At 39.8% G+C, this 13548-nt stretch overlaps 1 protein-coding gene across 16 annotated transcripts in view; it reads right to left on the bottom strand.

Moving 5' to 3' along the window:
- The window catches only part of SYNJ1 (synaptojanin 1), a 48634-nt gene that overhangs the window by 31560 nt on the left and 3526 nt on the right, over positions 1 to 13548 (bottom strand). For all 16 annotated transcript variants that reach the window (XM_027902983.1, XM_027902987.1, XM_027902988.1 and 13 more), the window contains exons 3-11: positions 8776 to 8862; positions 8103 to 8370; positions 6268 to 6493; positions 5560 to 5643; positions 4936 to 4997; positions 4551 to 4647; positions 3472 to 3641; positions 1490 to 1571; positions 273 to 425 (exon numbers count right to left, since the gene is read on the bottom strand). In XM_027902983.1, coding sequence (XP_027758784.1) covers positions 273 to 425; positions 1490 to 1571; positions 3472 to 3641; positions 4551 to 4647; positions 4936 to 4997; positions 5560 to 5643; positions 6268 to 6493; positions 8103 to 8370; positions 8776 to 8862 — 1229 coding nt within the window. The remainder of the gene's footprint in view (positions 1 to 272; positions 426 to 1489; positions 1572 to 3471; positions 3642 to 4550; positions 4648 to 4935; positions 4998 to 5559; positions 5644 to 6267; positions 6494 to 8102; positions 8371 to 8775; positions 8863 to 13548) is intronic.

Below are 13548 nucleotides of genomic sequence, written 5' to 3'. Positions count from 1 at the left end.
GATTTGAGCCTTATCCTATCACACAGAACAGTGTTGTTTGGGAGGCAGAAGCATGGCTGGGAAGGGATCTACTGGAATAAAATCCGGTTATCTACACAACCAACAGTTTTGTGCTAATGGTTTTGTTGGTTAGGTTTGGGATTTTTTTTTTAGAGTTACCAAAAGAAAGGGCACATTTTTAAAAAGAAAGTCTCATTGTTGCTATGTTAATGACAGACTTTATTAAAACCCATGCTGAACACTGTTAAAACGTTTAGGAAAATGTACTTTACCTTCGCTTTTCCTTCGAGGGCTCCGGTTCCAGCATAAATTTTACTGACAGAATCCCCATTCACAGACCACATGGATCGGAAAACTTCCTGAAAGCGAGTAACTAACTGAGGCTTCTCAGCCAATCCTAATACCTCCAGCTGCTTTGTTAGCATCTGCAACAGTTGACAACATTTGTAAAAGAAAAATCTTTAGATGTATTCATTGAAAGGCACATTGTATTTTTCAGCACTTACGAATAAAACCCCTCACTAAACTAAATAAATTAAATAAAAAAATCAATTTTCCAGAGCTTTTAAAAAAATCTTTAAAACCTTGAGGTGTCCAACAGCACGAAAAAAGGAGCCTAAAACAATGAACACAGAATGACAAAGGCAAAATTCTGAAGGTTGGTCAGAAATTAACAAAAGATACAAAAGGAAACTTGCACACAAAATTAAGAAGACATAAACAAGAAAAGAAGCTTATGAAATTGGATGCTTGCTCTTAGAATATTAGGTGGTCATCCAGAGCTCAGCACTTGCTAACTTGAAGTATCTACTGTGCTAAATAAAGTAAGAATTCATGTATCTCATTTAAACAGAATTTTAAAATTAGGTAAGTAGCTCTTCAGGATTTACCATTTCCCTTCTTATTAATCAGCTTTATATTTTTAGCTCTCATATTTTAGCTGAAATCATAATTAAATCATAACTTAGTTCTCGTAGCTTAAAAATTTGGCACACCTAGTCTAAAAAAAAAAAAAAAAACAACCAGTTGTATTAATCCAGTTCCTAAAAGGTTAGAAAGGAAAAAACCAGAGCTGCAAAGCTAAATTTGACATACAAGTGCTGTACACATTAAGAGTGGATAAAGATTTGTTCTTATGCCATAGAAAACTCCTGTGTTAATGCAGCAGCAAAGCACTACATATTCCAGAATTGGATATGTTTGTTCTACAAACAGTTCTCACAGAAGTTCCTCTTACAGATGCTAAAACAAGAGCATTTTAATTACATAAAATTCAGAAAAGAAATTTTCCTTATTTTGACCTTACAGTACCCCTGATCTTTCATTTTTAAACATGCTGAGGATCTTCAGAAGTCAGAACAAGGAACATATCACACCATAAACCCAACTGCCATCTCTGAAACATGTTAATTCCCTTTTCCTAGGGAAGTGAATGCTGCTTTCACAGCCTAAGTGCCACAGAAGCATCAGCTGGACACGGTTTTCCTACCTCTAAGCCAAGGAAAGCCTGGACGCTGTTTGTTCTATCCAGACAGTCCAGGCAGTTGGTTCTGACAGTACCACTCTGGGATCTGTGCCAAGGACAACGGGAGACAGAGAGAGAAAACAAGTGAAATAACTCATTTAACACATTATCTCCTCAACAAAGACAGGGACATGAAGATCTGAACCAGGACAATAAATCAGGGTATTGTTGGTTCCTGCCAGGAACAGAAGGTGAGCTCCCAAGAGCAGCACCGCTCACTGTACACAACATTTTCTACAAATAATATCAGTATTTCTGCTTCAGTTTTTTTGCAATCCTCCTTGCTTGCTTGGTTAAAGTGTTATTCAGGATTAGGCTTTCCTTTCAAGTAATTCAGCTAACATACTTCCCAAGAATCTCAGAGGGAAATAACAACTTTTGTTAAAACAAAAATGGAAAAAAAAAAAAAAGTAAAGACACTTCTTGGTTCTGTTTAAATAAACTGAAAGTAAGAAGAATTTGTGATAAAACTAAAGTCACTTTCAACCACTCATTACTTTCTTTTTCCTGCCCAAATAAAAAAACAAAAAATAAGCCTTTCCCGCCAAACCTCGAGGGAGGTTTGAGGCTCTCAGGCTTGCTCTGCTTTCTTTGGGAGAAGCCCAGAAATTCCTGCTGGAAAGCTCTTGAAAGGATTATGTCACACAACATCCATGCACTGCTTGCTTGGCCAGGAGTACAAAATTCCTGTGACTCTCCCAATGGGAGTCAATAATTCCTCCCTTCTGTGATTCTCACTACACTCTTTGCCCAGTGAAGTCGGTGTGGTTTCAGCACGTGGACTGGGAGATCTAACCAGAAACCACAGAAAGTTTTGAAGACCTTTCTCCAGGATTAGGGTTTTTGTTTTTTTTTGCATTACTATCTCCACATTTGACTTGAAATACAAAAAAAAGCCTGACATTCCCCAAAGGAGATGGTCCATGAACTCACAAACATTATCATCGTGTCTTTCATTAATGCTGTTTTTGAAGTCATTACAAGCCACGGCGTATTTGGCTTTCAGCCTGTTGCCAGTCTTTTTGATGTGTGATTATTTGAATCTCCATCAAGATGGAAATGCTGCTCTCCCAATCCAACGTGTCACACCCCTTTGAAAGCTTTTTGGAGTACAGTCAGTGACAGTTTGAGCAGCAGATGGGGAGCTGAGCACCCTCCAACTCAATCTAATCCTATTAAGGGCTACTAAACCCTGTCCCTGGGGGATTTAATCTAACAGCCAGGCCAGAGCACAGGGTGGCACTGGAACTCTCTTGTCCTCTCCCACTGCACGAGGCACAATCACCTCATCACTCAGCAACTCTCTTTCTCAGGGAGAACCTCATGTGGAAGGGAGAAGAGCAGGAATGCTGCCTCTTTCCAGCCCTACTCCCCTTCTGCTGAGACAAGCACAGCCTTAGCTCCAGGAATAAGGACAGAAGTACAGAGCAGGACAGAAATCAGGCACCTCACTCCCTCTTTGAGAGAAAGGAACCACTCACATGGGGAACTCAGGTGCAAACAGAGTCAGAAAAGGACTGCACTGAACATGAACTTTTACAGCACACAGAAAATGGTGTGTTCTATCACTAAAGGAGATATAGAGAATGTTATACTGGAAAATACTCATTCTGTAATCTGTCGAGAAAAAGGACATTTGACCATCTTCACTAAATCATGAGGTCAAAGGCCTGAAATTAATTCTTGCCCCTTCAATGTCTCAGAGGGACCTTCTATGAATTTAGAGTATACTCAGAATGAGAAAAAATTGTAATGGAGTAAAATAGGTGACTCATAATTCAGCTGTTAAGCATCATCTTGGATACAATAAAAACACCATAACAGAAGCTACTTTTTTTCCCCTTAATTTTTCTCTCTTTTCTCTTATCTTCTTGCTAAGGGGTGAAATCCACCCCAGCAACACAATTTAATTTGGGGAAATATACAGAAGTTATATACACACAAACCTTTTCACTTCCTTTCCATCAAAATAAAAAAAGCCACACTCCAAGAACTTCTGGACTTGAGGTTTAAGCACACTGTGCAGTTTTTCTGCCTTTCCACCTTTAACCATCTGATGGTAGTCGAAGTTCACCATTTTGATATCAGCTGAATGTTCAGATGCTTTCAAATGGCTCTGGTATAGTAAAAAGAGAATAAAAACTTCTGAATATACCACTATCTGAACACACAGAGTTAAACAAGAGGCTGCAAATGTTTTAAAGACTATTTTATTAGCCATCTTTCCCTCATATTCACTGAAAAACCCTGAAGTGCTCACACAATGTTTGTTGGCAAAGCATTAGGAACTGCTGTCTCCTACCAGGAGAGCTGGATGCAGCAAATATCCCACTGAATGCCCCAGGATATTCTACCTCTGCAATACAAAGGGAATAGGAGAAAAAGAGAGGGAAATAACAGATGGCTATTGACACGTTCTCTGGCTTCAGACAGAACTCCTCGAACTGTCAGTATTTATGGACTGCACCATGACGGTTATTTTTAACCTAACCAGTGGGAATTAATGAAAGTTAACGCATAGTTAACATCTTCTGAACATACACTTCTTTTTAATCATGAAGCAGCCATCATGTTTAAATTGATAATTAATTTGTGATTATTTAAAAAATGTTAAGGAACAGATCCATTAATTCCAAGAGAAATATCTTTGAAAGGAACATCACAGTTCTAAATAACATAAAGTTTCATTTATTTATTCACCAATTTTATAGTGTAAAAAATATTTATGTTTTTCAATAGCATGAAATATGAAAATAACTGAAAATCCCTCAACACTGTCTACGTTGCTGTTATAATTTTTCAGCACAGTAACCAACCTGAACAGAATCAAGCACAAATTGTATAGAGAGCTCTCAACAACTTATTTCACATTATGTGTCTTAAGCAGCACTGTTAAGATAAATCAAATTTGAACTCCCAGTGACATTCTCCAGAGCACAGCATTCCTGGTTTGGTTTTCAAAGGCTGTATAAAAGCTTCATTGCCAACTAGCAAACTCCAAGGACAGGCACAGTGTCACACTCACCTGAAAAGCTTTGCTGAGCATGTGCTCCCCTTCTTTTGCCCCCAGTAAATTTACAATAATTTGCTTGCCATATAAATTTTTAAGAGTTTGGAAATGCCTGTTAACAGAAGAGAAATTCCAGAGTCATCTCCTGGCATGCAGAAAATGAACAGGAACACTTGCAACACCGACCAAGATGCTGCCAAATATTTCACTATAAATTTAATTCACACTTTCCAACAAAGCACTCAAAGGCATAAGCAATCCCCAGGGAGTTCCCTGCTTTGCTGAATCCCACATTTTTATAGACAAAGCCTCCTGTTTGGAATGATACATCCCATCTCTGTGATGCAGCATTTATCAGAGATCTGTGGTGCATTACCAAAAATCTAAGATGTTCTTTCACCTGTCAAAAGCTGGTGCATTCGCCTCGAAACCCCTTGACATTCTGACACGATGGGATCCCACCTACGACATGAAAATTACATTAAATTATTTGTCTTGCTTTGAGTAAAAGTCATGTAAATGTTTCATCAGTTTTAATAAAATGCTAATAAGTCTGAAGAACTTGGAGTCCCTGTGAGGCATGAACTCTTTTTAACCTTTCCTGTAAAAACTGTGTCACAGCAGTAGCTGCTGAACTAGTCTCTCTTTCTAGGAAACTTGGATGAAATTATATTACAGTAATTCTTGATCCTTATTGACTTCTTGAAAAGACTTCTCCTCAAGAACAATTCAGAAGAAGACAGTCTCTCTGGATGCCCTTAGACAACCTACTTAAAACAGGAAAAACTCAGAACTTCAAAGAGAAAACACCTAAAGAGCACTGGACGCTCAAAACATGAGCAGAGCAGCGTTCAGAGACTTGAGAGAAGCAGGCCTAGCGAGTCACATCATAGCACCAACTCACTCCCCAAGAATCACCTCATCCTGAAAGGGAACTGTGCAGAAGAACCCAAAGGCTACTGTATTCTTGTATTTTTAAACATGTTAGGAGGTACTTTTATAATGAAATCTATCTCCGGTTTACCTGCAGGCCTGGCTGTTCCCAAAATAAGGGAACAGATCCTCGAATCTGTATGAAAGATGACACAGAGTCATCTAAATATATCACCTGTAAAGAAAATAAAAAGTATAGTGTTAATAGTGATCACAGTGTAATGTTATAGATTTCTTAGCTTTAACTAAACATGGAGTAAATAAAATATATTTACATATTACATATTCCACTAAAAAAAAGCTAAAACGTTTATTGTGTTTCCTGGACTTTTCTCTCTATCCCCTCTGAATAATTCCTAAGAGAAATTATGGCCCCCTCATGCTCCCTCACAGGATCATGATTCGCACAATGTGTTGGGAAATACAGGGGGCTTTTACTATTTGGGCCTGAGTAACTCCCGTGCCACCAGTAAGAGGTTTTAAACAACTTGGTAAGACTTTCACCTCAGAAGGCTCAAGGGAAGCACAGCCACCCACAGCAGTTCAGCTCATGGATAACAGCTTCTTAAGCTACTGCAGCCCAGGCTCTTGTGTGCCCTTACCCTAAGCTACACTGAAAACCAAGATCACTGAATTATGTAACCTACTTAGACTCCTTATTTAGCACCAGAGGAACTGTTCCAATATCTGCTGGTTACAGGCTTGACTTGTGATCTGTCGACTGAGAGCAAAAATCACACCACACACGTGCTAACGCTGGCTTTGTCAGCCAAGCAATGTGCACTGAGGCTTAACATACCTGCTCCGTTTCAACAAAATTAGCAACGTGACCGTCATCATTTGTTCCCCGGACGTTAAATCTGGTGCCAGCCCGTTCGCAGCTCAGTCGTGAAATGAGACAAGCCTTTGCCTGCTTGTGAGCTGCATAAATTGTCCTTATCTCCACTCCCCCACACATGAGGCGTAGCAGCCAGTCATCACAGTTCACACCGTAGTGCTTCAGATGTAAATGCAGCGACTGGTTCCTATCAGGGACAAAATAATCGTGGAATAATTGGGAGGAAATTACAAACTGTTAAGCCCACTACTAACTCCTTACATTTTACAACTACTACCATGAGTAAGAACAGGAAAACAAGCATACTTTAGTTCTGTGATATAACTCTTCTTTAAATGTACCTGAAATAGCAAAGTTTACATCAGAACAGCTTAAACATTTGCACAATAAGAATATGGGGTGAAGCTCTGAATTTTAATTACCTTAAAAAATTAACCCTTATAGCCCCTACTCATCACCTAGTAAAAACCAACACTCAAAGCTTGTTTACATTTCTCTGCTCAGCCTTGCTTTGAGAAGCCAAACATTACAGACTCTGGAAAAAGCAAGCCAGAATTCCAATGACAGGGTTGCTTTTCGTGGTGGATAAAGCACCATTTAGTTTCACATCACCACAAAATAAAGCTAGAGAAAAATTCTTGTCAATATACATTGATTATTTCCATTATATGTCATCATATCACAACACTTCTCAGACAAGCTTCCAGGAATTCACAGCTAATTGAGTCTCAAATTTCTGTAAATATAAATTTCAGGATTAAGTGTTGGTACATTATATACTGCAGAGACAAACAGCAAGGTTCCTACAAGTCCTATAAATCTACAACAAGAGAGAAGTGTTTCTGAAGACCTGAGCTTATTTTCTGTCTTAATACACATATTTTGTCTTATATTTCACTCTGATCAGATTCCTCTACCTGACCAAAACAGTGGCAGAGAGCAGAGAAGCCAGAGCTGGTTCATATGCCAGAACTGGTTTGGTGTCTTGTATTTTGGACAGAAGAGGGGGGAGGACGTGGCTTTTCAGGTGTTCTAACAGGATACTGCCAAGTCTTCAGTGCCCTTCAGTGCCTTCCAAGGTTCATGGACACACAGACCGTTTTTAACAAAGGCTGAAGAGAAGGGAGCAGAATTTCTGCCATGAAGCTGTGTGTATTTCCAGCATTATTTAAGCTGCTTATTGGCAGGAACAGCAGCATTCCTTTTACCCAAAGCTCTCTGTGTGAAAACCTATACTTTATTCAAAAATACACAGCAAGAGGATAGCAAGTTCAGCAGCCAAGCAAAGTACACTTCGTAGCAGAGCCTACCTCCTGTGTCAGCAAAACCAGCAATATCAATTTGCTGTGAAATAAAACTTTTAAAGTGCTTTCATATTCTGGAAACCCACTTGGAAACTCTATATAAACACCACGCCATTTTAGAATCCAGAGTGTTCAAAATAGGATATTTTTTATTTTAAGGCTTCATTGCCACATTCGTTTAAAAAAGCTGACACACTTGATGAAAAATTATGAGGCACCAAAGCTGAAACACAACATCACGACAACTGTTAAGATCAAAGTATAATATCAGCAGTGAAAATTTGTGTCTTCTGATTAAGAAACTCTAAGTGGCCATGGAAACATCCTGTCACTAGTAACATACTTATGCCCTTTGAGTTAAAGTAATGCTATTCCATCTCACCAAGATTTGTGGGAGAAAGGTGTACATGTGAGAGCTGGGAAAGACAAGGATAAAAACTTCTGCAGAGGGATTCATTACTCTAATGCCTGCTGAAACAGCTGTGAACTCACCAGAAAAACCTGTTGTCAGTGGTGTGCTCCTGCATGCTGCGGTGAGCATTGAGACTCAGGTCTAGACTGACACCAGTTGCAGACCAGGCAAAGTAGAAGTTTCCTGAGTTCAAGACTTTGCGCACTTCTGAAATGCGATCCTCGTCTGTGGGGTCAACTCGCAGTGACACAAACTCCGTGGAAGTGACTCGGAACACTTCAGAGTCCTGAATCTTTCCCACAGACATGCATCCTGTTACTAGAACCAGGTAATGTAACAGTGTGTCTCCTGTAAAACAAGAAAGGCCACAGGTAAGAGAATGGGTCTCAGTGGAGTGGGGAGTGCTTGCATTTACACGCTCAAAGGCACACGGGCAACCCGTTTGCCTGAAAAAAGTACAAAATGAACCAACACCAAGAACACGTTCCCAAGTTCTACAGAAAAAAAGGAAACACAAACAGCAGAAACTGCGCTGCAAAGAACAAGGATTGCGAAAACGGAAGATATTTTTGTCCCCTCCCTCATTTCTGGGAACGCTCCAAACTTGTAAGTTACTCTACCAAGGAAAAAACCAAAACAAACAAATAGAAAAACGCCACCAGCCCAGTTCCTGTGACAAAGATTCAGTTTTACAGGAGCAGCATAGCTTTCTTTCCCAAATAAAAAAATGGAAGTTTTACATATTTGACTCACCGAGGTTTAATCTTAGCACACCCAAGAGCCCATATGCATCCATGACTTTGGAGTAGGTATTCTTGATTGTGTCTTTTTCTGCAGAAGCTGTGGAGAGAAAACATAAGATATGATGACGTAAAAGCCCCTACACTGTGGCAGGGAGAAGGAGCCACTCCAAACCAAAAAATCCAAGCGATTACAAAAGCAGAGCTTACGTGACACTTCTGGAAAGAAATCAAAATGTATGACCATATGGCACTTTATAATGGAAAAGGAAGACCTCATGACAAAGTACAATCACGCTATGTTTTTAAGCAACTTGCAAAAACTCCAAGCGATGTTAAAGGAGAGTGTTGGCATTTTTAACAGCATCATCTCTTAATATAAAAACCATCTACAACAGAGGCAATTAATATCCACGAGAATGCCCTCCTCTCAGGCACATGGTGGGACTCTTGGGGATGGTCCTGTGCAGGGCTGAGGGCTGCAGTCGATGAGCCTTCTGGGTCCCTTCCAACTCAGCATATTTTGTGATTCTGTCATTCTATAAACACTGCTTTTTTAATCAAAAATCATCTTTTTTCTCTGACTATAAAACCCTGATGTGGCAGCATTATCTCCAAAGAAGTAAACAAGATTATCACAGGTGCGTTTTAATTATTTTTAGATATATTCCAAGAAAAGCAAAACTCTGGCAGGTCCACAAAAAATGGTATTTAAAAGAAATGTCTTAGATTAAGAAAACACAGTTTTCACAGACAGTTTTGAAAAAAACACCCTGTAATATTTTAGAAGAAACTAAAGTAGGCCTGCCATTACCATTACTCACCCTGGAGTTAACGTAACACTTTAGCCCTTTAATCAGCACTCAAAAAGCCGGGCCCACAATCTTGGCAGCAGAGCCAGGTGAGAGATGCTGCAAAGCAGCAGGATCCAGCTTTGGCAGTGGATCTACAGGGATCAAGATTTCTGGGTCACCAATGGTCAGCACTGTCTGCTTCCTCAGAAATTATCTCCTTTTCACTTTGACACTAAAAAAGTCAGAATTTGACCTAAAGAGCAAATGAAAAGGCCTACTGCCCTGGCATTCTGCTATGCTCTCTTTCCCATTAGCTATATCTTATTTAGAATTAAAAAGCTGTATTTTATCTAGAATTGCTCTTCCTAATGACTATTTCCTAAACCTATCCCTTCTATTCAAATATCTGCCAGCTCTCTTAATCGAAGTGAATCAGGAAATCCAATATAGATGAAACAATTATTTAACCACAGCTTGAAATCTAACCCTACTCAATGTTTTATTACATGGATTTTTAAGAAGTTTCTTTATCTATTTGTACTGACACCCTGTATGCCTGTAATACAGATGCTAAAGATACGAGAGTTACAGCCAGCATGAGGATTTATTTCCAAAGTCCTCTCCCAGAATAAGTGTTAAGAACCTGCAGCCAATCTAAACACATTTTGTCAGCATCATCAAACCATGTTTTTCTTAACCAGAAGACCACCAGGCTGGAAAGAACCTCTAAACTTCAAAACCTGGTTCTTTCAACCTGCTTTTCAGCAAGGGTTTAACGATATCAATGCACTCTTCTAAACTCAACTTTGGTGACCAGAGAGCTGCCATGTTCTTCCTCCACATTTTAAATTATTAATGGAAAGATGAGGTTTAGTCTCAAACTTCTTGCAGAATTTATTTTAAAGGTGCCTGCCAGTATTTAATAACATTTCAGAACAATGGCTTTCCTGTCTACGATGGATTTATTCTCTTTTTTCATTGCAGAGAATGCCGGTTATCCTTGCTAAGCCTGAATAAGTAAATTAAGTAACATGCACTTTGTGAACTCAGAACAACTAAAAAAGGCCATCCCTAACAAAGCACCAAAGAACTGCAAAAACAAATAAATGGAAATACAAAAACTTATTGTGGCCAGTCAATTACTATTTTCTTAACAAAGCAGCCAAGCACCAACCAAAAGCATTTCACGTGACGTTTTTCCAGTGACATTAGACTTAACTCAGTGTGAACTGAGCAAAACTTTTCCACAGCAACCATATAAGTATTTCTATCTGGCACTGCCTGCACTTTTTCCATTTTTTTTTAAATGGGTTCCCTTCTTCCATCTTGCTCTGGCCCCTGCTCACCCACTCCCAGGCTCCTGCTTTTGGGGCAATGCACAACAAGGAACTTCCCACCATCAGGAGTGTTACAACATCAACAAAAAGGTTTCTGAAAACTAAGATGAAATTAGGAAGAACACACAGCTCCACCACATTCCTCCCCATCCTCTTCCATTTGAACTGGGACAGTCTCCCAAGGGACCCTGCAGAGCCTCCTCAACAGGCCAAAGTCTGCCCTCCAGAAGGCCAAGGCAGTTCTACTGACCCCCTCCTTACTCATCCAAGAACTGAAAACTTTTTATCCTTTCACAATTGTTATAAGGCAATACCCCAAAAAATAAACCAAAACAAACCAACAAAGATCTCCACAAAATCACAACACTTTTGATGTGGCTTTTAAGACAAATTGCAATGCATTCTTGCAGAATTTCAGCAAGCCCCATTTGCAGTGTCACAGAAAAAGAGCAAAATAATGTCAATATTTAATAAAAATTAACAAGTCACAGTATTTTAAAATGTGCATTGTAATAATCACACTTTATAAATCACAGACTCATTTAAAGTAACTGATTCAATTCTTTTAAAGGCAATATGTCAGCCCTCCCAGTGCTACACAAATGGAACCCCACCAACAATCCTGTCTTTAGGATAACTTGGTTCAACATGTATTCTGCGTAATTCCAGATTATAAATTAGTTTTGCAACTTTAACAATTATAAAATTCAGACCATATTAAAAGTTACCATATGGGCTTTCTACATTTATGTTCTCGGTGAGTTCACAGACTGCCATGACCACACATTTTAAGTTAGTGGTTACAACTTCCATCTAGAATACAGGACTCTGAGCCAGGAACAACGACACAATATGCAGTTCCTTCAGGCACAAGACTCCTCATTTACGTCAGTCAAGAAAACGTTCATGCTACTGTCACTTCAAAAAGTTTAAAATTTGAAAAAAATTATGACCTATTCTTACACAGTTCAGTTTTGTGCTTTTAAGACTGCGGTTTTCAAGCTTTTTCAAATTAGGATGGTTAAACTTTCAGGAGTTAAATTAAAGCTTGAATAAACACTTGAATATTACCACATAGGTGACATTAAAATCAGAGTGGAGTCACCACTTTCATTTATAAATTAACCAACTGAAGAACCATTTCATTACTTTTGCAACTTTCAACACCTCTTTTATCGGCACATTGCTGGTACTGGGTCAGCTCGAGATACTGCAGTCTGAGGGGATCCTGCCAACTTGCTCCTCAAGGCCCGATGAAAGCACTTGGATTTAAATGTGTGGGAGAATTTTTGTTTCAAGAAGCGTTACGAGTGGCAGTGCTAACCATGCACACCAGAGGCCAGCTGCACACAAGTTACTCCAGCCCCACTCCAGCCCCACAGAAGGCTCGGGGTGGGCACAGTGCCTCCTCCTGCTCACATCTGTTCTGCCCTCAGCTGTACCACGGGCCTGGAGCCCCAGCATGTGCACAATGCTCCTGCTCTTTCCGCTCAAGTGTTTTTTCCCAGATGACAGAACATTCTCCTTTACTCCTGGCAGGAGATAGGAGTAAAGGCAGCTTCCCACTCCTTTTGGGATGACTCACCAGCAGGAACAGGGAGAGAGAACACACTCCTACCCAGTCAATGAAATCTTTACAGGTAACATATCTTATTAGAGTCCTACTTCAAGGAATAAATATACTGTCTATTTCATATGGCAAATTAGAAAAACAGATCTATGACGTCCTCCCACTAAACTCCAAACAAATCAGCAGTGAAGGTGCTGATGTTTAAACCCAAGTGCTCTCACCGGGCTTTGAGAAGCAAACTGGGCAGGATCCCCCTCAGACTGCAGTATCTCAGGCTAAGGATACAGTACCAGGAGTGTGTCAATAAAAGAGGGGTGGGATATATAAAGGCAAGCAAAGTATTGCTCAGCTGTTTTGGCCACAGCTGATCCACACAGGGCACTTCGAGCAGAAGCGCGGCCTGGGCTGCTCCCACATTCAGACAATAATTAGACAATCACCTCTGAACTATCCACTTCAAACATCTTCCTGCCTTCCCTCTGACTTTGTTGACTGAAACAACAGCACACAGAGCACTCACTGAAAATCACCCACCATCTGAGCTGTGCAGCATCTCATAGCCAGGCCTTACTAAATCCTCTGAATCATCATCTTGCAGTGTCTCACTGAGTGCACAGCGGATGAAGGTTAACGCAGTTATCCTTCCCTCAGCAAAATGACAGATGTGCTTCCTTTGAGATGACATTTAAAGGATCAGTAAGCTTTCAGTCCTTTCTCTTAGCCCATTTCAAAGCCAAATTTCTATGCAGGATATTGGATATTCCAGGAGGTGCAGTTCACTAAGGCCTTCTGAACCGAGACACAGAATCAGTTTTAATGGTAAAGTGCATTTCACTGGGTTGTGCACATATTACACATTTTACATACTGGTAAGAACTATGACCAGGTATAAGGCTGACCACCTTATTTAATTTCCAGTATTTATTAAATGATTTGGAAAAGTGCCTTACAGTTTGAGATCAGTATTGTCAATTCTTATAGGTTAAAAAGGGTTGGTACCATCAGCAAAATCCACAAGTTTTTAGCAGTTAAAAGTGATGCTGTTACGGATTTAAATTGATACGTGCTTGATCAGACTGTTTTGC

This window comes from Empidonax traillii, unplaced genomic scaffold, assembly GCF_003031625.1.
Source record: "Empidonax traillii isolate 1590-97213 ecotype Southwest subspecies unplaced genomic scaffold, ASM303162v1 scaffold924:size238212, whole genome shotgun sequence".
NCBI lineage: Eukaryota > Metazoa > Chordata > Aves > Passeriformes > Tyrannidae > Empidonax > Empidonax traillii.
This window is presented reverse-complemented; position numbering and strand designations above follow the sequence as displayed.